This window comes from Pristis pectinata, chromosome 2 (assembly GCF_009764475.1).
Source record: "Pristis pectinata isolate sPriPec2 chromosome 2, sPriPec2.1.pri, whole genome shotgun sequence".
Taxonomy (NCBI): domain Eukaryota; kingdom Metazoa; phylum Chordata; class Chondrichthyes; order Rhinopristiformes; family Pristidae; genus Pristis; species Pristis pectinata.
Genome location: NC_067406.1, coordinates 11441732 through 11469215, shown reverse-complemented (window position 1 = coordinate 11469215; position 27484 = coordinate 11441732). Strand labels below are relative to the sequence as shown.

Genomic DNA, 27484 nt, shown 5'->3' with positions numbered 1-27484 from the left:
ACCAGCAACAAAAGAAACACACAGAGTCATGTATAAGTATTTAAAAACTACTTTATTAATAACAAGGTTCCACATGGTAGGCTTCTTCAGAAAGTCAGAGGCCAAGGGATTCAGGGAGGCTTGGCCGTGTGGATTCAGACTTGGCTTGCCTGTAGAAAGCAGAGGGTTGTGGTGGAGGGAGTGCATTCGGATTGGAGGGCTGTGACTAGTGGTGTCCCATAGGGATCGGTTCTGGGACTTCTACTTTTTGTGATATTTATTAATGACTTAGATGAGGGGGTGGAAGGGTGGGTTAGCAAGTTTGCAGATGACACAAAGATTGGTGGTGTTGTGGATAATGTGGAGGGCAGTCGAAGCTTATAGAGGGATATTGATAGGATGCAGAGCTGGGCTGACAAATGGCAGATGGAATTCAATCTGGAGAAGTGTGAGGTGGTACGCTTTGGAAGGACAAACTCCAAGGTGGAATACAAGGTAAATGGCAGGATTCTGGGCAGTGTAGAGGGATCTGGGGGTTCAAATCCACAGATCACTGAAAGTTGCCACACAGGTGGATAGGGTAGTTAAGAAAGCTTATGGGATGTTAGCTTTCATAAGTCATGGGATCGAGTTTAAGAGCCGCGAAGTAATGATGCAGCTTTACAAAACTCTGGTTAGACCACACTTAGAGTACTGTGTCCAGTTCTGGTCGCCTCATCATAGGAAGGATGTGGAGGCATTGGAAAGGGTGCAGAGGAGATTTACCAGGATGCTGCCTGGATTAGGGAGTATGGATTATGAGGAGAGACTAAAGGAGCTAGGGCTTTACTCATTGGAGAGAAGGAGGATGAGGGGAGACATGATAGAGGTATACAAAATATTAAGAGGAATAGATAGAGTGGAATGCCAGCTCCTCTTTCCCAGGGCATCAATGCTCAATACAAGAGGGCATGGCTTTAAGGTAATGGGTGGGAAGTTAAAGGGAGATGTCAGAGTGAGGTTTTTCACCCAGAGAGTGGTTGGTGCATGGAACGCGCTGCCTGGGGTGGTGGTGGAGGCTGATACATTGGTCAAGTTCAAGAGATTGTTAGATAAGCATATGGAGGAATTTAAGATAGAGGGATATGTGGGAGGAAGGTTAGATAGTCTTAGGAGTCGTTTGAAGGTTGGCACAACGTGGTGGGCCGAAGGGCCTGTATTGTTCTGTGGTTCTAACTACTTATGATAATAAGAAAAATAAAAGTAAAAATGTTAGAATTTTAGAAGTAAAAATGTTAGATCTTAAACATTAACCCCAAAAACTAAACTCGAAGTGTGGGTGTGGCAAGTTCCCAAACTCCCAAGTCCAGGAATAGTTTTCAAAGTTCATTTCAGCAAGCCATAAGGTGAAACGTGAGCAAAGCCTTCTTCAACAACCACCGTTGACTGAAGACAAAATGTAGAGAGTAATTACGAAATCCAGATGTTCCACTTTGGAACTCGTACGACATCTCAGTGTCTACTCAGCAGTGACCACTCCATCGCATCTGTGTCACCCTGAAAGGCACTCAAATCGTGGCTGCCCACACAAATACCTGTTGCCCTCTACAGGTTAATGACAAAGTGGACTCCACCGGATTACTCCAAAAATCCATACGTGGATTGTAGTGACAGACACAGTTACTGTTTTTCATCCATCGATAGAGACTAGCAGGCTGGTGTCTCTCGCTCTTGCTCTTCCTCTGACTCTGACTGATTGCTCCAAAAACGTCATTATGTCCTTTATCTTCTGTTGTCATAACCACGCCACACACACACACACACACACACACACACACACACACACACACACACACACACACACACACACACACACACCACTGTGCTCTATCTTAAAGGGACATTCACCAATAGTAACCTAGTTCGTAACATAGGTTAGCCCATAATGCAACAAGTTGGAAAAGCATGGGCAGAGCTGCAGTGAAATTTTGAGATCCTTTGTGGTCAATCTGATGTGCCACCAATGCTATTTGTCTTTTAAAACTGAGCTCTTTTATTAAAGCATTTTTGGTAACTCTTATTTTTCCAATAGATCAAAATTGTCCTTTCTGATTGAAGCTGTGAATAGCCAGGGGAGGTGAGTGTTGATTTTATGCTTAGCATTGTTTTCAAAAACCCTTTGATGGCTTTATGCATACAGGAATTTGGCCTGCATGTTTTCACTCATGATCTTTGTGTGGAAAAACGAAGTTTTGTCCTGCAATTGCTCTCTTGATTTGAGCTGTACAGTGGTTACCATTATTTTCGTGTGATTGAGTTTTGCACTGAAGTTGCATAGCAGAAGTTGTATTTTAATGGTTGTCATTACAGGCTGAGAACAGCAATTTAGTCCATACTTGCAAGTTAAGTTTGTGTGAAAATTTAAGTGCTTAAGATAGCATTTGCATCTCTGGTGAAACAGCTGAGGCAGAGAATTGCAAACATGCAGCCATGTGGTATCAGTTCAGGACCCTAGGTGGTGCCTTATTCTAAAGTTTAATTTGTTGCTGCATACATCTGCAGGGGGGAGTTGTAAAAATAGTTGACAATTAATCATATTAAATTTCATGATGGTTAATTCTGTTGTTGATGTAGAATGGGTTACGGCAAAACTTAAAGCCAATATTACATTCTAACTTAAATTTGCTTTGCTCAGTGAAACTTTGGGAGCAGTTTACTGTAAGGAAATATGACTGGATTCTAATAATAAATTAAAATAGGTGCCAACTACACATTAATTATAGCTTTTAGTATCTAAATTATTTCTTATAGCTTTTTATGTCACTTTTTTCTAGAATCATCCCATTGGATAGCCATTCAAGCAAATTCCTCGCTAAAACTGTAAGTTAAACATGAAGTCAAACATTTTCCGGACATTTCTTGAGAAGAGTAGTTTGTATGTTTAAAAAATTTCCAAGATGAAAGGTTCAGAAATAAATTGGAAAAATGGCATTATAAAGACAACAGATTCTCAAAATGTCAACAACTTTAGTCATGTAATGATGTCCAGAATTTATTTCAAACCTGATTCAAATACTGAATTGCATGCTTCAGTCTTCTTACTGTCATTGTAGAAGGTTGTACAGTTACACATCTTTGATATTGGATGGATTGAGGTTCTAACTTCAAGGCCTCGAAGATATAATGAAATAGCAAGTGATGAAATCCCAAATATTTATTCATGATACTCAGATGGGACTGATTATACTTAATCCAGCCCACTGGCATCTGACCTCTGGCTGATTCTTGACTTTAACCTTGAAATTGACAGGGTGTGGAAGTCAGGAATGAGCTGACCTTCTCACTGCAGCAAGGTTTCAATTTTCTAAGTAAATAGCTACAGCAATAGGATTAGTAGGATTGATCTGAGAGCCAGTATGGACTGGATGGGTGGAAGGGCATCCAACTATGTTGAAATATAAATCTAATATGCAACTGTTGGCTAAAGAGCAGCACAATTTACCCAGTAACTTGCCATGAAAATAGAGGTAATCCCACTGGTTTAGAAACAACCAGGATGCTATTTATTAGCAAGAAAAAGATTTGGAATCTTTGATCACTTAATCATGTAAGTGGCAGTTTTTCAGAGATGGCAGATCTTCTCTGACCAACCTTTTGTATTATTGTTAGGCATTGATTTTATGTGGAAGTTGTAAATCCCTGTCCTACATCAAGTCCAACAAACTTTTGAACTTACAAATACAAAATTAAGCCAATTTAAGACAATGGATGATTAATGTAGAACCTGATTTAACAGGTTGAAAAGAGGACATGTTTCTGAGCACAGAAAACTGTGTGATGCTTCCTGTGAATCCCTCAGTTTGTATGCTTTTCGTTCTTGGAGGGAAACACAATGCATCTAAACCTTATGATGGAATCATTAATGGCAGAGCTTTAATAAATCTGTTTTTAAAATGATCAGTCAACCTTGTTGTCATTTTTTTCTGCTTCTGCCTAATTTTATTTCGCTGAGCTTCAGAACATGACCTCTAGTTTGAAAGTGACCATGACCATGACCACTAGATTCCTGTATCCCGATTGACGTTTTTACCACTTAGTGTATGTTTCACGTTTTTCCTGATTTTATATGTTTATGTTTGCTGTGCATTCATGCACATTTGACTTTCTTTATTTCTTAATCTGGAAGTCTGTATGTTATCTTTTTCTTCGGAATGTACCTATGCTTCCTGTTTTTGTTGAATATCTTTTAACCAGTTGCAAGCATCTTAGAGAATTTTATAAGGGTTATTTCTGATGAAATTTATAAACAATATTTCCAGATTTTGCTTCACTTTTCTGCTCTTCTACGCTTCAAATCATCCATGGGAATTAATCCATGTTTTTTATTACCTCCCTTCATGGGCTACTTCCCCGAAGGGCTACTTTCATATGCTATTGCGGATGTGGGTTTTGCAGAATATATTGGTACAGGTAGATTGCTGTGGTCTCTCTATGTCTCCATACATAGCAAATAAGAGTTTTAAGCTCTGTCAGTTTACTTACTAAATTGTGCCCCACTGTAACCTTGATTTGAGATTGCTTAATTGAATGCTTTCCATTTCAAATTGTGTTGCAGGCATCAATGACTGTTTATGACATTCCAGATTTAACAGGAACCAAAGGGACTCTAGGATCCATAGTTTTCTCTGAATCATTCCTAGAATCTAAAGTATTTCTGAAAGAAAAGGGTAAGCATCTTCAATTCATATAACTGGATTTCTCAACCTACATTATGAAAGAATAGTGATGGTGTTGCAGCCAACTCAAAACCTGCCATGATAGCTGTGAAATTTAAATTCAATCTGGAATTTAAAAGAAACAATCATTAATTATGATGATCACAAAACTACCAGAGGTAGAAGTCTGCTATCCTTGTGTGACTCTGGGCCCAGCAGTGTATTTAATGTTTCAAGGCTTCCTGAAATGGCTTGGGCTACTTTGTTCAAGGGCCTTGAGATGGACAAAGGGAATATTGGTAATAGGGTGGATACCAAGAGAAGATGCATTATATAGATTGCTGTTGACCAGGAGACTGTGCTGAAGGCTTGTTAAGGGGAGCTAATCTTTCTGGTGGAGGTGAAAATTGAAGATAGTGGAGACATTAAATTCTCATGGAACTGAAACATTTGCTGGCAATTTGAAATAAAGTAGAATTCTGGGAAAGCCCAGCATTTCATGGAGAGAGATAATAAAAGTTTTACATAAGAAATGATAGGAGAATAATTATATAATACTGCAAGAGCATAAATTAATATTGATTAAAAAGTAAATTAGTCCATCATATTTAGCATGGATTTGTTGAGTAAAAGTTGTATCTGACATAATGATTGATTATTTTGAGGCGAGAATGAAGAGTGACCTGGGAAGTGCATTTGATTTGTGTGCATCAGTTTTAGGAAGGTGTTTGCTAAATCCCACAGGATCCAGGGGAAAGTGGGATTGCAACCAAATTTGGCTGAGTGGTCTGAAACAAAGCGTTTCTGTCAATAGATATTTTTGAGAGGGAAGTTGTTTTTATAGCTTTGAAGGACTAACTACAAGGTTCCTTGATTTTTGTGGTGTATATTAATGATTTAGCCACTGGAGGAGCCGTGCTTAAAAGGTTTAAAGGTGATAAAATAAGTGATAGGATCAATGGGCTGTCGGGTAGGCAGAGAAGTGACAAATTAAATTTAATCCAGGGAGTTGCAAGGTGATTTGGGGATGGCAAACAAGGCAAGGGTATATTCAATAACTGGTGGTAAACTGAAAATTCTAGAAGGACTTTAGGCTGTATGTCGACAAATCTCTCATGGGAGTTAACAAATAACGCAATTTAGAAAGTTTGTGGGATATTTGTCTTTTTTGATCAAAACATAAACTGCAAGAGCTTGAAGTCATGCTGGAATTGCATGAAGCATTAGTTGGCTTCAGCTTGAGGACTGTGAATAGTCCTGGTCACTGCATTATTGGAAAGATATTGGAGTTCAGACGAGAGTAACAAAAAATATTGCTAGGATTGGCACAGTGGTGTAGCAGGTAGTGCTGTCCCCTCATGACTCCAGTGACCTTTGGTACTTTTTATGTGGAATCTCCCTTTGATTGGATGGGATTCCCTGGGTGCATCAGTTTTCTCCTCGAGTGTAGTTGGAGATCAGAGACTCAGAGTTGATGGGCAGGTGAGAAAAAAATAGGTTATGTGGAAATAATTAGTGGGGTGGGATTACTGGGATTGCTCTGAGACACAGCAAAGACAATGGGCCAAATGGCCTCATCCTATGTCATAAGAAAATATGAGAGTTTCCATTACAAGGAGATAGTAGCTAAGCATTGCTTTTATTTTGATTAGAGGAGGCTGAAGGAATATATATCTGAAACAATGAGAGGCCTTAGTTAGGTTACCAGGAAGGAGATTTCCTTTGAGAAAATGGTCAATAACCAGGGAGAGATTATTTTAAGGAAGTTGAATTAGAGTGAAGAAGGATCTTTTCACTCAAAGTGTAGTTTAGATCTGAGAAAAGCAGTGCTTACCACATTCAAGAACGTTTGTGCTGTTGCCTGTAATGCTACATAGGGGGAGTCACAAAACTGGCTTGGTTTAAATAGCTCTCTTTTGTGCATACTGGTTTCAATGTTAAACTTTGTGTTACATTAATTCTGCTTTATGGCTGCCCATTTTACTAGTTTTTCTGTCCTTGAGGTCTGTTATTATCTTCCTAATGGTTGCTACATTTCTGAGTTTCATGTCATCTGTAAAGTTTAAAATTTTCTCATGAATATCCAGGTCTCAGTTATAAATTCTGTTCAGAAGGAAAAATGGTTCCCACCTTTACTGACGTCTATGCTGTTCACTTTGCTTTTCTATGGTTTCTGGCCTTAAGCCAATTGTGTATCCAAGCTGTCACCTGTTCCTTTAATTCTGTAGGCTGTACCTTTGCTGGTGTGGACAATTTGAGAAAATAACAAGCTGTTGTTCCACTTTGTTCCCTGTAGATGGCACTGTGTCTACAGACAGCAGCTACATGATTCTGTCAGCGACCGTGCCTCGATATGTTTCTTGGATGGTAAGTGACTGTAGGGTACACCAATAGCTCCCATCCTTTTTGAGAGAAAATCCCATGTTAAAACCTCCTTAAAGGTATGAAGATGAATGAAAGTCTGTGACCAGTAGTGTACTTTGGGGATTGTTGCTGGGAATTTTGCTGTTTGTTATGTACTTTAATAATCTGGATAATGAATGTAGGAGGAGTGATTAGTAAGTTTTTGCAGATGACACAAAAAATTGGTGATGTTACTGATAATGAGGAACGTAGTCTTCGGCTACAGAATGACATTGATGAGCTGGTAAGATGAGTAGAACAATGGCAGATAGAATTTCATCCCGGAAAATGTGAAGAGTATTTTGGGAGTAGAGTGGTAGAGCTATGCAGCACAGAAACAGGCACTTTGGATCAATTTGTCTGTTCTGACCTAGATGCTGATCTAAGCTAGTCCCATTTACCTGTGTTTGACTCAGATCCCTTAAACTTTTCCTATCCGTGCTCCAATGGGGATGTCTCTTAAATGTTGTCATTGTACCTGCCTCAACCACTTCCTCTGGCAGCTTGTTCCACTTTCGTACCATCCTCTATTTGGGAAAAAGTTGCCCCTTGGGTTCCTATTAAATCTTTCCCCTCTCACCTTAAACCAATGCCCTCTAATTCTTGATTCCCCATCCCTTAGAAAAAGACTTGAGTGCATTCACCCTACCTATACCCTTCATGATCTTATACACCTCTATAAGATCACTCCTCAGTCTCCTATACGCCAAGGATTGAAGTCCTAGCCTGCCCAAAGTCTTCCTATAACCCAGTCCCTCGAGTCCCGGCAACATCTTCGTACATCTTTTCTGCACTCTTTCCAGTTTAATGGTGTCTTTCCTTTGGTAGGGTGACCAAAACTGAATGCAGTATTCCAACTTTCAGGGAACTATGTACTTGTAGAACAGAGGGACCAAGGAGTATAACACTCCCCAGGGCCCGACCATTCACTGTGGAAGTCCTACCCTGGCTTGACTTCCCAAAATGCAACACCTTGCACCTATCAGAATTAAACTCCATTTACCATTTCTCAGCCTACAGCTAAGAACATAGAACACTACAGCACAGTGCAGGCCCTTCGGCCCACGATGTTGTGCCGACATTTTATCCCACTCTAAGATATATCTAGCCCTTCCCTCCCACATAGCCCCCCATTTCTCTATCATTCATGTCTGTCTTAAGAGTCTCTTAAATGTCCCTAATGTAGCTGCCCCACAGCCTCTGCTGGCAGTGCGTTCCACGCACCCACCACTCTGTGTAAAAAAAAAACTTACCCCTGACATCCCCCTTATATCTTCCTCCAATTATCTTAAAATTATGTCCCCTCGTGTTTGCTATTGTCGCCCTGGGAAAAAGTCTCTGACTGTCCACTTGATCTCTGCCTCTTATCTTCTTGTACACCTCTATCAAGTCACCTCTCATCCTCCTCCTCTCCAAAGAGAAAAGCCCTAGCTCACTCAAACTATCCTCATATGACATGCTCTCCAATCCAGGCAGCATCCTGTAAATTTTCTCTGCACCCTCTTCAAAGCTTCCACATCCTTCCTATAATGAGGCAACCAGAACTGAACACAATACTCCAAGTGTGGTCTAACCAGAGTTTTATAGAGCTGCAACATTACCTTGTGGCTCTTGAACTCAATACACCGACTAATGAAGGCCAACACACCATATACCTTCTTAACAACTCTTATCGACCTGCGTGGCAACCTTGAGGGATCTATGGATGTGGACCTCAAGATCCCTCTTTTCCTCCACACTGCTAAGAGTCCTGCCATTAACCTTGTATTCTGCCTTCAAATTCGATCTCCTGAAGTGCATCACTTCACACTTTTCCGGATTGAACCATGGAATCTCTCTGATGTTTCTTTTAATTTATTTGTTTTCAGTGTTCTGTCGTCATTTTACGTCAAGAGCCAATCTTCCTAAGGGAAACCGTAACAGAATACTTTGCATTTGTACTCTGTTACCTTTTATAATATTTAGCTTTTGAAGTAAAAAAAATGCAGTCTTAAATGCCACTTTGATAGAAACTAAGACTGATCTTAGTGGGTGCATGGTGTTGGAAGTTTGGACATTCCTATCATAGTCAAATTTGTTTTAATTTTGATAAAATAGGATTTCTGAGAAGTTATTCATAACCAAAATTGTCTTTCTTTGTAAGGTTGAAGATGCTGAGGTGAAACTTTCAGAAGAAGCGCAGCAGATACTAAAGGTATATCTTTTGCCTTTGTTTTCTTTTGCTTAGTTATAAACTAAATCTTTTTTTAAAATAGAAAATTAGATTTGCTACAATGACATAGATGTTGCAGATTTTAATTGGGAATAGTGCCAGGAATAATCGAAAGATTTCTTTGCAATGTGTTATCCTTATTTTGTGGTCAATTTTTCAGATCTATTTTTGATATTGGATTCTTGGATATGTTCCACTACAGCACATTCCATTTTCATAAATTTGAATCTGCATGGCCAGTACGGGTTAAGCAAGGTCACAATTGATCTAAATTTAAGAAAAATAAGAAAAGAGTAATTGTCCAATTTTATACTTATGATTTCAGAATCTTAATGTATTCAAGCTAGATAGCTGTTTCTTTTTTCTCATGGCTTTGATGATACAATGATAACCAAGTTGTTTGTTCATCAATGTCCAGATTTTGCTGAAATTTGAGTTTTTCATTTTATTGATTGATTATTTTCTATTTTTGTTGTTCGTCAGTTGAATTGGGCAAACTCTTTATCCCAAATTTGGTGTTTACCTAAAAACATTCAGTCAGCAGTTCCATAAACTACATTCTGTTATAAATAAGTTCATCCCATCACATTCCCTGAAAAATAGTTACTTTGGTAGATCTTTGAGAGCATTATGAACCACTGAAAAGCATGTTTGCGCGTAAACAGAAAGCTCTGGAAATTCTGTTGCTTCATGTATGTTTAACAAAACATAATTAAGTACTACTTTAAAATCAGTCATGAAATGCAGTCTCTTTTTGTGTAATAGAACTTTTAATTGTGCTACCTGAATTATGAGAAGCATGATTATAAGTGGAGCATCTCTTCTAACACCTCTTATACTGATACAAGAAACTGCACAAATAATAAATCATCTCTGACTTTATTTGTCCCTTTTACCAATTACACTATGCTTATTATTTCTCAAAACATTTTAGGTTCGAGTTCTTGTTTTTTTTCAAGTCCATATTTTTGTGTTAGCTGCTTCACCCTTGCTGAAATCAAAATTTATTGTACAATGGAGACATAAAGAGATTCACTTACCTAGATGTCAGGGGTAATTTACAGCAGTTAATATACCAACCCACATGATTTAGGAAGTGGGAGGAAACCAGACAAAACCCATGTGGTCTCAGAAAGAATGTGCAAACTCCACGCAGACAGTGATGGAGGTCATGATTGAACTCTGATCACTGGAGATGTGAGACAACAGCTCTAATGGCTCTACTGTTATGCCACCCTATGTTCAGCTTAAATTTGTTCTTTTTATCCCAGTACTATCAAACGAGGTTCTTGTCCCTTCTGTTTAGAATTACTTAAGTGACTCGATCACAATTTGTTTTCTCTTTCATTCCATTTTACATTGATTATATTTAATCATGGTTTTGTAAATTAATAAAAAGGTTTGCTGTAAATTGTTGCATGTCAAAATGACAAATTGCAGTGGACCACTTTCCTTTGTGAAGTGATTTTCATATTTACAATTTGTAAGGCATTGGTATTGATTTATTATTGTCACTACTGAAGTACAGTGAAAAACTTGTCTTGGATACCATTCCTACAGATCAATTCATTACACAGTGCATTGAGGTAGTACAGGGTAAAAACAATAACAGAATACAGAGTAAAGTATCGTAGCTGCAGGGAAATGCATTGCAGGTCGGCAAGGTCGTAAGAAGGTAGATTGTGAGGTCAAGAGTCCATCTCATCATTATAAGGAAACCGTTCAATAGTGTTATCACAGTGGGATAGAAGCTGTCCTTGAGCCTGGTGGTGTGTGCCCTCAGGCTCCTGTATCTTCTGCCTGATGGGAGAGGGGAGAAGAGAGAATGACCTGGGTGGGTGGGGTCTTTTATTATGCTGGCTGCTTCACCAAGGCAGTGAGAGATATAGACAGAGTCCATGGAGGGGAGGCTTGGTTTCTGTGATGTGCTGGGCTGTGTCCACAACTCTCTGCAGTTTCTTGCGGTCCTGGGCAGAGCAGTTGCCATACCAAGCCGTGATGCATCCAGATAGGATGCTTTCTATGGTGCATTGATAAAAGTTGGTGAGTGTCAAAGTGGACATGCCAAATTTCTTTAGCCTCCTGAGGAAATAGAGGCGCTGATGAGCTTTCTTGGCCGTGGCGTCTAAATGGTTGGACCAGGACAGGCTATTGGTGATGTTCACTCCTAGGAACCTGAAGCTCTCAATGCTCTTGACCTCAGCACCATTGATGTAGACAGGTGCATGTACACCACCCCCTTTCCTGAAGTCAATGACCAGCTCTTTTGTTTTGCTGACATTGAGGGAAAGGTTCTTGTCATGCCATCATGTCACTAAGCTCTCTATCTCCTTCCTGAACTCCGACTCATCGTTATTTGAGATAAGGCCTACTATGGTGGTATCATCTGCAAACTTGTAGATGGAGTTAGAGCAGAATCTGGCCATAAAGTCATGAGTATATAGGGAGTAGAGTAGAGGGCTGAGGACGCAGCCATGTGGGCACCAGTGTTGAGAATAATCGTAGTGGAGGTGTTGCTCCCTATCCTCACTGATTGTGGTCTGTTGGTCAGAAAGTCCAGTTCCAGAGAGAGGTGTTGAGTCCCAGGTCTCAGAGTTTGGTGATGAGTTTGCTTGGAGTTATAGTATTGAAGGCGGAGCTGTAGTCAATAAACAATAGTCTAACGTAGGTGTCTTGACTGTCCAGATGCTCCAGAGATGAGTGTAGGGCCAGGGAGATGTTGTCCACTGTAGACCTGTTTCAGCAGTAGGTGAATTGCATTGGGTCAAGGTTTCCTGGGAGGCTGGAGTTAATGTGTGCCATGATCAGTCTCGAAGCACTTCGTAATGGTGGATGTCAGAGTCACCGGTTGGTATTCATTAAGGCATGTTACCTTGTTTTTCTTAGGTACCGGGATGATAGTGGTCTTCTTAAAACAAGTGGGAACCTCAGATTGAAGCAGGGAGTGGTTAAATATGTCTGCAAATAGCCCTGCCAGCTGATCAGCACAATATCTGAGGACACTGCCAGGGACACCATCCGGGCCAGATACTTTCCTCTGATTCACTCTCTGGAAGACTGATCTTACGTCCTTGACAGTGACCACAGGTTCAGTTGTATTGGAGGCTGTCAGGGTGGGTGGTGACAAACCACTGCCCTTGTGTTCAAAACATGCATAGAATGTCTTAAGCTCATTAGGAAGGGATGCACTGTTGTTGAGTATGTTGCCTGACTTCGTTTTGTAGCCTGTTTATAGCATGTAAGCCTTGCCATAACTGACTGCTGGTCTGGGACTCTTATTTTGAACCGGTATTGTCTCTTGGCATTCCTGATAGCTTTATGGATATAAATCGTATCTCGATTTCTTGGAAAGGTCAGGGTCACCTGATTGGAATGCAGCAGTCCTCGACTTCAGTAAGGAGTGGATCTCCTGGTTCATCCATGGTTTCTGGCTTGGGAACACCTGTATTGTCCTCTTTGGTACACAGTCCTCGCCACACTTGCTGATGAAGTCTGTGATAGTGGTGACATATTCATCAAGGCTGGCAGCTGAGTCTTTGAACATGGACGAGTCCACTAACTCAAAGCAATCACAAAGAAGCTCATTCTGCTTATCGCACACATGAGGAGAATGATTCTTTGGCCTTTAGTGCAAATATGTGCCGTAAGCATGGATAATCTGCAGTGTCCTGCCATGGTGGGAGTTCATTCAAAAGGAATTATTACTGTAAATGGCTCTTGAATACTTTGCAGTAGGGGAGTCAGGATGAACATAGGAGTAGGCATCTTGCATTTTTGGAATTCAATTAAATATGACAGCCATGGCGAGAATCAGGTTAGGATTTGTCCACAGTGATATCATAGTAGCAAGAGTAAACCTTTCAACTCCACTTAGGTGGAAGGGCATGTTCTGATGATGATATTGTGACTCTACAATGGGATATAGATTGAGTCATAGAATCAGACAGCACAGAAGCAGGCCCTTTGGCCCAACTCGTCCATACTGACCAAGGTGCCTTCCTGAGCCGGTCCCATTTACATTCACTTGGCCCATATCTCTCTCAATCTTTCCTCTCCATGAACTTGTCCAGATGTCTTTTAAATGTAATTGTACCCGCCTCTGCCATTTCCTCTGGCAGCTCGTTCCAGAAACCCACCATCCTCTTGCCCCTCAGGATCCCTTTAAATCTTTCCCCTCTTACCTTTAACCTATGCCCTCTAATTTTCAAATTCCCCTACCCTGGCAAATACAACACTTCCCAGAGCCCTGTCATCCAATGTGTATTTCCTACCCTGGTTTAAATTCCCAAAGTGTATGACTTCACACTTGTCTGAGTCGAATTCCACCCGCAATTCGTTTGCACACTTTCCCAGTTGATCTAGATCCTGTTGTAACCTTACAAAACCTTCTTTACTGTCCACCTCACTGCCAATGTTCATGTCATCCTCAAACTTACTAATCATGCTACCTACATTCTCATGCAAATCGTTGATATATATGACAAACATGATTGGATGAAAATTTGGCAAATGGAATTTAATGTGAGTTCATGCACTTCATTCAGAGGAATCAAAAATCAGATCATTATTTAGAGAGAAAGAGACTGAGAATGAGTGAAGTACTGAGGGACCTCACTGCATGAATCACAAAAAGTTAGCGTGCAGGTGCAACAGGTGGTTAAGAAACCAAATGACATAATGGCCTTTATTGCAAAGGGGTTGGAATTTAGAAATAGGGGAGTGCTGTTACAGTTATAGGGTGAGGCCAAACCTGGAGTATAGCGCACAGTTTTTGTCCCCAAGCCTAAGAAAGCATATAGTACAATTAGAGACAGTTCAAAGGAGATTCACAAGGCTAATTCCTGAGAGAGAAAGTGTCTTAGTCATTTGCAGAATGTAAACTTGAAACCAGTCAGCCAGGCAATATAGTTACAATCTTCCAGTCCAGGTGTGATGTGTGCCTTACAAAATTATTTGAATAATCACCATGTAATTTGTATTTGCTTGGAGCATAAAATCAAATTGGGCATTAGAAAAGAGCAATTTTTTATCACTGATGTGATACCTTGGATGAAAGTATAATTTGAAAAGTGTTATGGAATTTACTTTTCTTTATTTTCAGGTGGAAGAAAATTTTTTAGGCACCTTGCTCATAGGAGGAGACTCTGCTTATCTTTATTCTGGCAGTCCAGTTGCTAGACCAGAAGAAGGTAACATAATTTGTCCAAAAGCAAAATACTAAAGATGCTAGAAGGTAATGGGATTGCTCCTCTGTGTGCAAACATGGACCCAATTGGCCAAATGGCATTTTATATTGTTATGTAACAAAATTAAGAACAAAAGTTATAAACTGTGAACTATAACATGTGGTTTTCCTAGAATATTATGTTATTCAGTCACTTTTCCTGAAAAACATGAATATTTGGAGATTGAATGTGAACAGATTGAACCACATAGACATGTGAAGAGGATACTTTTGATCTTAACCCCACATTCCCCATTCCTAACTAAGAATACCTATCTGAAAATTTAGCTGTATAAGATTGTGTCTGTCTCTGAGCCCACTCCTAATAGTGGAGATGATAATTAATAGATAATCTTCTTGTCTCCGGTCTTGACTGTTGTAATATTCACCCATCCATCCTCCTTGCTTCCATAATCTTCAGTTTGTAAAAGATTCTGCTACCCTCACCTTAACTCAACATTGATTCACCTGTTGGCCTTGTCCACGGTGATGTATATTGGCTTCCATTCCAGCTATACCCTATTCCCATTATTGCCTCACCCTCTTCACATGTCAGTCTTCTCCAGTCCTTCAATTTTAGCTTTTTGTGGATGCATGGTTTTCCTCTCCCTGCCATTGATGAGTGTGTCTTTGGATGCTAAAGCCCTAAATCCTAGATTTTGGTCCCAAAGCCTCTTCGCCCATTCTACCTCTTCCCCTCTAAGTCATTATTGTAAACCTGTCTTTGAACATCTTGACAAATATTCCCCTAGGTGGTTTGATGTAATATGTCTGATAATACTTGCGGACAAGTAACTGAGCGGCTAAAGGCTTCTATGATCAATGTGAATCTATTTCTGAGCAGTAATTAGAAGAAAATAATAGTCATGGAATTGTAAGACCCTTTCAATGATTTGCATGTTTCTTGATTTTAGGTAAACTCTATATCTTATCTGAAGGCATCTTATTTATTCATCCTCGCTCTGGGAGCATGACAATTTCAAAGAATCATATGGCTGCACTTAAGTATTACGATGGGGTAAGTACCATCATTAATCCTTGCTTGGGAAAAGTGTGGGTTGAGCATGGGTTATGAACACAACTTAGCCCCAGTGGCTGTTTACAAGAATGATTCCTGGTCTCCAAGGGTTAATATTAGGAAGAGAGATTGCATAAACTACATTTGTATTCCTTGCGATTTGTACACATAAGGAATGATTTAATTGGTTTTCCAGATATTGAGGGGACCTAATAGGGTGGATAGAGAGAAACCATTTCCACAAGTTGAGTGATGTCAAGGATTAAGAGTTGTAGTCTATAATGTTACGGACTCAGTGAAAGTCCCTTTAAGATAGAGAGTGTGTGTGTATTTGTGTGTGTGGCGTGCTTACGTCAATAGAAGATAAAGGACGTAATGACGTTGTTGAAGAAGTTAGAAGAAGAAGGAGAGAGAGAGAGAAGGGAGAGAGACACCAGCCTGCTAGTTTTCTCTATCGATGGATGAGAAACTATAACTGTCTGCCACTGAAATCCATGTATGGAAGTTGGAAGTAATCCGGTGGAGTTCACTTTGTTGCTGACCTGTAGAAGGAAACAGGTATTTGTGTGTGTGCACGACCACGATTCGGATGCTTTTCGGGGTGAGGAAGTCACTACCGAGTAAACACTGAAGTGTCGTTTGGCTTCCATCGTGGAACATTTGGATTTCGTATTTACTCTCTCTATGTTTCTCTACGTCTACGTCTTATCTTCAGACAACGGTGGTTGTTGAAGAAGCCCTTGCTCATGTTTCACCTTATGGCTTGCGGAACTGAACTTTAAGAACCATTCCGGAACTGGGAGTTTTGGACTTTGCCACACACACACACACGAAGAGTTTAGTTTTTGGGGTTAACGTTCGAGGTTTAACATTTTTGAATTCTAACATACTAACATTTTTACTTTTATTTTACATATTATCATAAGTAGTGATTAATAAAATAGTTTTTAACACTGAATCATGCTCAGTGTGTTTCTTTTGTTGCTGGTTCGTGACAATAATTAAAGCCAGGCCTCTCAAGAGTGAAACTAGGAAACTATGCCAGAAGCAAGTTTGGAACACTTTTCTATAAGCAGCATTTGTTCAGTTGTTAATTTTAAATCTGAGATTGCTAGATTTTTTTTCCCAAATCAGAAATTAAACTGAATACTGAACAAAGATGTAAGTCGAGTTGGGTCACTTAAGCAACTGTGATCCTAATGAATGGCAGCCATGTGCAAGAGGACAGATTGATACACACACACACACACACACACACACACACACACACACACACACAGTGGCATGCAAAAGTTTGGGCACCTCTGGTCAAAATTTCTGTAACTGTGAATAGTTAAGTGATTAGAAGATGAACTGATCTCCAAAAGTCATAAAGTTAAAGATGAAACATTCATTTCAACATTTTAAGCAAGATTAGTGTATTATTTTTGTTTTGTAGAATTTTAGAGTGAAAAAAAGGAAAGGAGCACCATGCAAAAGTGTGGGCATCCCAAGAGATTTGAGCTCTCAGATAACTTTTACCAAGGTCTCAGACCTTCATTAGCTTGTTAGGGCTATGGCTTGTTCACAATCATCATTAGGAAAGGCCAGGTGATGCAAATTTCAAAGTTTTATAAATACCCTGATTCCTCAAACCTTGTCCCAACAATCAGCAGCCATGGGCTTCTCTAAGCAGCTGCCTAGCACTCTGAAAATTTAAATAAATGATGCCCACAAAGCAGGAGAAGGCTATAAGAAGATAGCAAAGCGTTTTCAGGCAGCCGTTTCCTCAGTTCGTAATGTAATTAAGAAATGGCAGTTAACAGGAACGATGGAGGTCAAGTGAGATCTGGAAGACCAAGAAAACTTTCCGAGAGAACTGCTCGTAGGATTGCTGGAAAGGCAAATCAAAACCCCCGTTTGACTGCAAAAGACCTTCAGGAAGATTCAGCAGACTGTGGAGTAGTGGTGCACTGTTCTACTGTGCAGCGACTCCTGCACAAGTATGACCTTCATGGAAGAGTGATCAGAAGAAAACCTTTTCTGCGTCCTCACCACAAAATTCAGCGTCAGAAGTCTGCAAAGGAACATCTAAACAAGCCTGATGCATTTTGGAAACAAGTCCTGTGGACTGATGAAGTTTAAAATAGAACTTTTTGGTCGCAATGAGCAAAGGTATGTTTGGAGAAAAAAAGGTGCAGAATTTCATGAAAAGAACACCTCTCCAACTGTTAAGCACAGGGGTGGATCGATCATGCTTTGGGCTTGTGTTGCAGCCAGTGGCATGGGGAACATTTCACTGGTAGAGGGAAGATTGAATTCAATTAAATACCAGCAAATTCTGGAAGCAAACATCACAGCCTCTGTAAAAAAAAACTGAAGATGAAAAGAGGATGGCTTCTACAACAGGATAACAATCCTAAACACACCTCAAAATCCACAATGGACTTACCTCGAGGCACAAGTTTTGCCATGGCCCTCACAGTCCCCCGACCTAAAAATCATCGAAAATCTGTGGATCGACCTCAAAAGAGCAGTGCATGCAAGACGGCCCAAGACTCTCACAGAACTTGAAGCCTTTTGCAAGGAAGAATGGTCGAAAATCCCCCAAACAAGAATTGAAAGACTCTTAGCTGGCTACAGAAAGCATTTACAAGCTGTGATACTTGCCAAAGGGGGTGTTACTAAGTACTGACCATGCAGGGTGCCCAAACTTTTGCTTCAAGCTCTTTTCCTTTTTTGTTATTTTGAAACTGTAAAAATGGAAATAAAAAAAGTAATCTTGCTTAAAATATTAAAGAAATGTGTCATCTTTAACTTTATGCCTTTTTGAAATCATGTCATCTCTTACTTGCTTAGCTATTCACAGTAACAGAAATTTTGACCAGGGGTGCCCAAATGTTTGCAACACACACACACACACACACACACACACACACACACACACACACACACACACACACACACACACACACACACACAACTCCTGTTATTATATCCTTCTTCTAATTATTCTAATTAACTACACATATTCCTGCTATGTAGGCTAGATTAATAGCATATGATGACCAAAATTTTCTGTCAACTGATTTCAGGCTAAGGTTTTTTATTTTCTATTTTCTCCTTCCCACTTTCTTTGAATAGGAGTGTTATATTTACTACTTTCTCATTTGATAATAGCTCTCAAAACCATGACCTCTAAAACCAGGGCAAGTGGCACCTGGGAATGTCAGCATCTGTAAAATGACACGGAAGGATATAGCTATTCCATTATTGATGATGAGCCTAAATCTGGAACTTTCTACCCAACAACTTTTTGGAATGCTTTTTTTTAAACAGTAAGTCTATAGTAGACTACAGTACAAATGCAGGTGTACAGTAAGCTGAATGACTGCCACCTTCTCAGGTTCATTTAGGAAGGCAATAAATGGCCTGCCAGTGATGCCACAACCAATGAATGGAAAAAAAAAGGGCCATTTCAAAACCTAGTGAATTTTGCATGATATTCAGTCATACATACAGTATATTCACTTCTCAGTTGCATGTTTTGAATGCATGATTTGGGAATGTGCATGTGTTGTATTTCTCTTCTGGAATTCAGTTGGTGTAGAATCCCAAAACACTTAAGGGTTTACTAAATGAATATTATTTTCTCACTTCTGTCATTAACAAAACAAACTGGTCAACAAGTAGTACTCTCTAACTTTTAATAAGTTGTAAATGTAACCTATTAAAAGGAATAAAAGGACTAGGAAAATGCTGTAACACACGTTTCTTGCTTGATTTTTATTTTAATACTTCCATTGTGTTATATATTTCATTCTTAATTACATTATTTACTTGATAAACTCAATGAAACAGAAATCAAAGTTTTGTCTTAAAACAGTTCTTTTTAAGTGAGCTTAATTTGAATTTCTTTTGTGCCTCAGAATTCCCCAGGTGTTGTTGCTGTCCTTATCATTGAATACAAGAAATCATTGCTTCCCCATCTGCCCATTCATTTACACTCAGCCTCGAATTGCTTGATGTTTGCACTTATGCCAGGCTCGAAACTTTATAAATCCTTTTACTCCCAGGTAAGAGCATGCTCTTGAAAGTAAATCATTTCCTATGCTAAAGTCATTGTGTTTTGATGAACATTTGGTATCATTTTCTTATATTGCACCTACAAACTTCGAAATTGCATTGCATTTCTATCAGACAAAAACATAAGGAGCTGCTGGGGCAGATGACAAAAGACTTGGTGATAGATAATTAATAAGATCTCTTTACTGAGAAGTGAAAGAATTAGGGAGGGATTTATAAAGATTTTAGGACTTTGGTAGCTGAGCGCATGGTTGCCATTGTTGGAGTGATTAAATTTGGAAATGTACAAGAAGCCAGATTTGTTTGAGTGCAGATATTTAAGTGTTTTTTCAGTTCTAAAGGAAACTGCAGAGATAGGAATGGACAAGACTGAATAGAATGACTTGAAGCACAGATGATTTTAAATATTGAGGCCTTGCTCAAAATAGGATCCAGTGTTGGTTGGAAAGTGCATTGGTGATGGATGAACAAGATTTGGTGCATGTTGGGATTTGGGAATCAGAGTTTTGAACAACTTCAGGTTTACTGAGAGTGGAGTCAGAATGGCCATCCAGGAGCTTTTTGGAAAAATTGAATCAAGAATTAACTAAAACATTCATGAGTGTTTCAGTGGTAGATGAGCTGAGTCAAGGATGGAGTCAAGCAATGCCTTTGTGGGGGAAATAGGTGGTTTTAGTGATGGTTTAGATATGACATTTAAGATGGTGAACGAATCTGGTTTAGATTCAGGGATTTTCCTGGGAAAGGAGTTGGAAATGTGTTTGTGATAATCTGGTGATAATGTTTCCATTTTTTTTAATTGGAGGAAATTTATGCTCTAATGCTGAGATTAGTTAAGAATTCTTATAATTTAGAGATGGTAAGGGATTGTAATGAGAAAAATCTGGGTATTAGGGTATCTGTGGAAACATGCTGTGTTTTAGGTTTCATTGGCAAGGGGCAGCACATAGGGGATATATTGATAGAATCTTGGAAGAATACTAGTGATAAAGGTGAGAGCACACTGCAGTTTATCATTGTACATGACTCCCTCGTTGTATCTGGATAGATAACAATGGAGCAAGGCAAGTGTGGCCCTTTTGAGCTGATGGCAGTCAGTTGGGGGGAGGGTTCAACCATGTCAAAAACTGAATTTGGGTCAAAAAAGACAAAGAGGGGTATACTGAAAATCAAACTAAAAATTGCAGATGTTGGAAATCTGTAAGGAAAGTGGAAGATGCTTGTGGGTCAAAGACACTTCATCAGACAGGGATAGTTTACTTTGAGATTTAGACAGAGTTCCCAGTTACACTAATGTGCTCAGGTACAATGGGAAAGAAAGGAAGGTTGGAGTAAGGATGGTAGTTAGTAAGGATTAATGTTCAAAGATTTTTTTTTGATGAAAGGGAGGAAGAGAGAGAACTGTAAACAAGACAAGATAGACAAGATATCTTTATTAGTCACATGTACATGGAAACACATAGTGAAATGCATCTTTTGCGTAGAGTGTTCTGGGGGCAGCCCACAAGTGTCGCCACTCTTCCAGCACCAACATAGCATGCCCACAACTTCCTAACCTGTATGTCTTTGGAATGTGGGAAGAAACCGGAGCACCCGGAGGAAACCCAAGCAGACACGGGGAGAATGTACAAACTCCTTACTGACAGTGGCCGGAACTGAACCCGGGTTTCTGGCGCTGTAATAACGTTACACTAACCGCTACACTACTGTGCCTGCCAATATAAGTCTACATGGAGGGCCACCGCAGGAATTGATGCTGGGGCCTTTGTTGTTTGTAAATGGCTTGGTTGAGGATGTAGGTGGTCCATTTAGTGAGTTTGGAGAAAATTGGTAGAATTGTAGATAGCGAAGAAGGATACAGTGGGACATTGATCAGCTGGAAAGTTAGGCAGAGTGGTGGCAGTGGAATTTAATTTAGGTAAGTGTGAGATAATGTACTTGGGAGGTCAAATTCTGGTAGGGTAAATTGCAGGGACATTATGAGCATTGGGGTACAATTCCATAGCTCACTGAAAGTGGCGACATGGGTGGATAGGGTAGTGAAAAAGACATTTGGTCTCATAGACAGGATTGAGTTTGTACCATCTGTAGACTTTATCACAGCCCCAACATTTCACTCTTGATCACTAATATACACAATAAAAAGAAAGGAACTGGGTACTAATCTTTGTAGAACCCCACTGGTAACAGCCTTCCAACCTCAAAAACACCTTTTGATCATTACCCTTTAATTCCTGTCACTGAGCTGATTTTGATCCAGTTTCACACTCTGCATTGGAACTCGTGTGGCTTTGTCTTTTTATGAATAACCTGTCACGTAGAAGTTCTTAGGCAGTCCCTCAGAATTGAGGATAACTTCCTTCTACTCTGATTTTATGGGTTTTGAGATAGCTGATGCCAATGTGGGAATTGCAGAGTAACACAGATGGGGAAGGAGGTACATGCAGCAGGTAAGTGGTTTGTGAAGTGATTGTCTCCTTCCACTTCTGGTTTCTGATGCATGGATTCAAGATTCTCAATAAAATCCTGAATACTACTTCTCCATATTGAGCAGACATGGACCAGAGGTTTCCATGAGATAATAGGGATGGTTCACTTCCTCAAGGAAAATTTGAGTACATCTTTGAATCTTTTACTGACTCCTCCTGTGATTTGGAATATATTAGGAATGTGTTTTTGGACGTGGGAATGACATGGCCTGCAGTACAGAGCTGACAAAATATAATTGGGCTTCAGTGCTAAGGATGTTGGCCTGGCTAATTTGCCTATCTGCCCTGTGAATTTGGAAGAGTTGCAGCTGCACCAAATGCATTGCTTCACTGACCTCCTTGTTATGTGGTCAAGTTGAGGTGGTGTACTACAATTAGTGATAAAGGGACCTGGACTAAGACTCCAGGGACCCAGTTTCAAATTTCCATTACATTGGCAGCTGTGGAACTTAAATTCAGGTTAAGAATCTGTAATTTAAAGTGAATAAATAAACTAATCTTCAGTAATGAAGACAGCACAAAAAAAGGCACTGGTGTGTCGTAGTTATACAGCACAGAAAAAGACCCTTCAGGCAACATTTCTCTCCATAGATGCTGCCTGACCCATTGAGTTCCTTCAGCATTTTGTGTTTTGCAACTATGTTCATGCTGGCCTTTCTGCTCATCTACCCTAATCCCATTTGTCCGCATTAAATTTGCATCCTTGTGTGCCTTGGCTATTTAAATGCCTGTCTAAATGTCTTTTAAACATCATGATTGCATCTGACTCCACCACCTCCTTTGGCAGTGAATTCCAAATATCAACCACTCTCTGTATAAAGAAAGCTTCCCCTTAAATCCCCTTAAACTCCTTTCTCTCACCCTTAAACCTATGCTGTTTTGTTTCAGATACACCTATCATGGGAAAAAGATTTTGACTATTTCATCTATATATGCTTCTTATGATTTTATATACCTCTATCAGGTCACCTCTCAGCCTCTTTCGCTCAAGGGAAAACAAGCTCAGCCGATCCAATCTCTCCCCATAATTAAAGTCCTCTATCCAGGCAACATCCTAGTGAATCTCCTCAGTACTGCCTCCAGCACAACCATATCCTTCAGTGTGACCCAGAACTACACATAATAAAGAGAGTCATACAGCACAGAAACAGGCCCTTTGGCCCACCACAACCTTGCTGACCATTTTGCCCTAACCAGTGTTTTGTAAGGTTGCGACATAACATCCCAATTTTTATATTCTTTATCCTGACCTATGGAGGCAAGCATGCCCTATATTTCACCACCCTGTTGACCTGCGTTGTCACTTTCAAGGAATTGTGGACATGAACCCCAAGATCCCTCTGTTCATCCACATTCCTTAGTGCCCGACCATCTACTGTGCATGTCCTATCCCTAGTTGATTTCCCAAAATGCTTCATCTCTCACTTCATAGAACCATATACCATGGGAACAGGCCATTTGGCCCAAATTGTCTATACTAACCAGTGGGCACCCTTCTGTATTAACATAGAACATTACATTACAGCACAGGACAGGCCCTTCAGCCCACGATGTTGTACCGACATTTTAACCTGCTCTAAGATCTATCTAACCCTTCCCTCCCACATAGCTCTCCATTTTTCTATCATTCATGTGCCTACCTAAGTGTCTCTTAAATGTCCCTAATGTATCTGCCTCCACCACCTCTGCCGGCAGTGGGTTCCACGCACCCACCATTCTCTGTGTAAAAAAAAACTTACCCCTGACATTCCCCCCCTATATCTTCCTCCAGTCACCTTAAAATTATGCCCCCTTGTGTTAGCCACTTTTGCCCTGGGAAAAAGTCTCTGACTTTCACTTGATCTACACCTCATCATCTTGTACACCTCATCACGTCACCTCTCAACCTTCTTTGCTCCAAAGAGAAAAGCCCTAGCTCACTCAACCTATCCTCATAAGACATTCCCTCCAATCCAGGCAGCATCCTGGTAAATCTCCTCTGCACCTCCTCTAAAGCTTCCACATCTTTCCTATAATGAGGTGACCAGAACTGATCATAATACTCCGTGTGGTCTATCCAGAGCTCTATAGAGCTGCAACATCACCTCACAGCTCTTCAACTCAGTATCTGGACTAATGAAGGCCAACACATTATATGCCGCCTTAATGACCCTATCAACCTGCACGGCAACCTTGAGGGATCTATGGACGTGTACCCCAAGATCCCTCTGTTCCTCTATGCTGCTAAGAGTCCTGCCATTAATCTTGTATTCTGCCTTCAAATTCGATCTTCCAAGGTGTATTACTTCACACTTTTCCAGGTTGAACTCCATCTGCCACTTCTCAGCCCAGCTCTGCATCCTATCAATGTCCTGTTGCAACCTACAGCAACCTTCTACATTATCCACACCACCAACAACCTTCATGTCATCCGCAAACTTAGTAATCCACCCTTCCACATCCTCATCCAAATCACTTATAAAAATCACAAAGTGCAGGGGTCCCAGAACAGATCCCTGCAGAACACCGCTGGTCACCGAACTCCAGGCAGAATACACTCCACGACCTACCCCTCACAAAGCCATGCTGCCTGACCCTAATCAGCTTATGGTTCTCCAAAGGCCCATAAGTCCTGTCTCTAAGAATTTTCTCTAGTAATTTGCCCACCACTGAAGTAAGTCTCACTGGCCTCTAATTCCCAGGGTTATCCTTACTCCCTTTCTTGAACAAAGGAACCACATTTGCCACCCTCCACTCATCTGGCACTACTCCTGCAGCCATCTGCAATCTCCCCCTTGATGTTTTTAACAGCATAGGATATGTTTTTCTGGGCTTAGCAATTTTACAATGCTTCTCCCACAATATTTCCCATGATTCAGCCCTAACTAAAACATCAGCATCAATCACTTTCTGAGTAAAGGCGGCTGCAAAATATTCATTAAGAAGATTACCCACATCCACTGTCTCCACATATGGATTACCTGTTTGGTTGTTAGGTTTCCTGTTGTTCAGGGTCCCTGGGTGGACAGGCTGTCCCATAATCTTGAAGGGTGTATTCTGTTAGCCACTCTCCTCTCTGACCTGTCTTGTGTGGTTTACTAAACCTCATCATTCCCTGAGGATCTGTTTTAGAACAATGCCCACTTCCCTGAAAACTTCTAACTCTTACCCACCCACAGCAACATCCTTTTGTTTTGAAAGCATTTTATTTCAAATAATATTAAGATCAACATAACAAAAACAGATTTTGTTGCGGAATACTTCACCATGCACCAATAAGTGTGCAAGAACTTGTCTGAAATACATTGCTCTCAGCCCCCACCACATAGAACATAGAATATGGAACAGTATGGGCCCTTCGGCCCATGATGTTGTGCCGACTTATATAAACCTTATTCCCATTCAATCTATCCCCCTCTCCACTTCACCTTCCATAACCCTCTATTTTTCTTTTGTCCATGTGCCTATCGAATAGTCTCTTAAATGACCCTATTGTATTGGCCTACACCATCACCCCTGGCAGTGCATTCCAGGCACCCACCACTTTTTGTGTAAAAAAAAAACCTCCCTCTGACATCTCCCCTGAACTTCCCTCTGTGCACCTTAAACAGGTGATCTCTAATATTGGCCATTGCCACCCTGGGGAAAAGATGCTGGCTGTCCACTCTGTCTATGCCTCTCGTAATCTTATATACTTCTGTCAAGTCTCCTCTCATCCTCTGTCGCTCCAAAGAAAAAAGCCCTAATTCGCTCAACCTCTCCTCATAAGAACCAGGTAGCATCCTTGTAAATCTCCTCTGCACCCTCTCCAAAGCTTCCACATCCTTCCTATAATGTGGTGACCAGAACTGAACACAATATTCCAAGTGTGGTCTAAGCAGAGTCTTGTAGAGCTGCAACACTACCTGTCATATCTTGAAGTCAATACCCCAGCTAATGAAGGCCAGCACACCATATGCTTCCTTAACTGCCCTATCCACATGCGGCAACTTTGTGGGATCTATGTACTTGGACCCCAAGATCTCCCTGTTCCTCTACACTGCTAAGAAACCTGCCATTAACCATGTACTCTGCCTTCAAGTTCGTTCTTCCAAAGTGTATCACTTCACACTTCTCCGGAAGGAACTCCATCTGCCACTTCTCTGCCCAACTCTGCATCCTGTTTAAATTCTGTTGCCACCTACGACAACCTTCTTCACTGTCAACTACGCCACCAACCTTCGTGTCATCTGCAAACTTACCAACCCATCCTTCCACTTCCTCCTCTAAATCATTTATAAAAATCACAAAGAGCAGGGGTCCCAGAACAGATCCCTATGGAACACACTCATCACCGACCTCCAGGTTGAATACTCCCCTTCTACAGCCACTCTCTGCTTTCTGTGGGCAAGACAATTTCAAATTCACACTGCCAATTTTCCATTGATCCCATATCTTATGACTTTCTGAATGAACCTACCATAGGGAACATTGTCAAACGCCTTGCTAAAATCCATAGATACCACATCCACTGCACTACCTTCATCAATTTGTCTTGTCACATCCTCAAAAAAACTATTGGGCTCGTGATGCACGACCTGCCCTTCACAAAGCCATGTTGACTATCCCTAATCAGACTATGCTGCTTCAAATGCTCATAAATCCTATCCCTAAGAATCCTGTCCAATAGTTTGCTCACCACTGATGTAAGACTCACTGGTCTATAATTCCCAGGATTATCCCTTTTACCTTTCTTGAACAATGGAACAACATTTGCCATCCTCCAATCCTTCGGTAGCACTCCTGTGGCCAGGGAGGACTGAAAGATCATTGTTAATGCTCCAGCAATCTCTTCCCTCGCCTCCCATGGTAACCTGGGGTATATCCTCTCTAACCCCAGGGGAATGCTTTTTAGTAACTCTAAGACTGCTTCTTTCTTAACCTCAACGTGGTCCAACACATTTGACTGTCCTACGCTAACCTCACATTCGTTTAAGTCCCTCTCCCTGGGAGGTGACTTCAACTAGAGCAAAATATTCATTTAGGACCTCTCCTACATTCTTCGCCTCCAGACACATTTTTCCCCCCTTATCCCTGAGTGGTCCTACCCTCACCTTCTCATGTACCCTTCTAGCTCTCCTAAGTCCCTTCTTAAGCTTCTTCCTGGCTACCTTAAAACTCTCAAGAGAGCCCTGTCTGATTTTTGCTTCCTAAACCTTAAATATGCTTCCTTCTTCCTCTCGACTAAACCTTCCACCTCTCTTGCTAAATGGTTCCTTCACCCTACCATCCTTGCCTTGTGGGACAAACCTGTCTAGAACCCCATGTAAGTGGTCCCTAATCAACCTTCACATTTCTGTGGTGCATTTACCAGAGAACATCTGTTCCCAGTTTATGCTCCTAAATTCTTACCTAATACCATCACAATTTGCCCTCCCCCCA

The 27484-nt window shown here is 40.6% G+C and overlaps 1 protein-coding gene across 1 annotated transcript in view; it reads left to right on the top strand.

The window, feature by feature from the left end:
• The window catches only part of dnaaf9 (dynein axonemal assembly factor 9), a 134802-nt gene that overhangs the window by 58520 nt on the left and 48798 nt on the right, over positions 1-27484 (top strand). Inside the window, exons 15-22 of the mRNA XM_052010516.1 lie at positions 2051-2095; positions 2793-2838; positions 4574-4685; positions 6970-7040; positions 9220-9270; positions 14390-14477; positions 15427-15530; positions 19439-19585. Of these exons, the coding sequence (XP_051866476.1) occupies positions 2051-2095; positions 2793-2838; positions 4574-4685; positions 6970-7040; positions 9220-9270; positions 14390-14477; positions 15427-15530; positions 19439-19585 (664 nt within the window). The remainder of the gene's footprint in view (positions 1-2050; positions 2096-2792; positions 2839-4573; positions 4686-6969; positions 7041-9219; positions 9271-14389; positions 14478-15426; positions 15531-19438; positions 19586-27484) is intronic.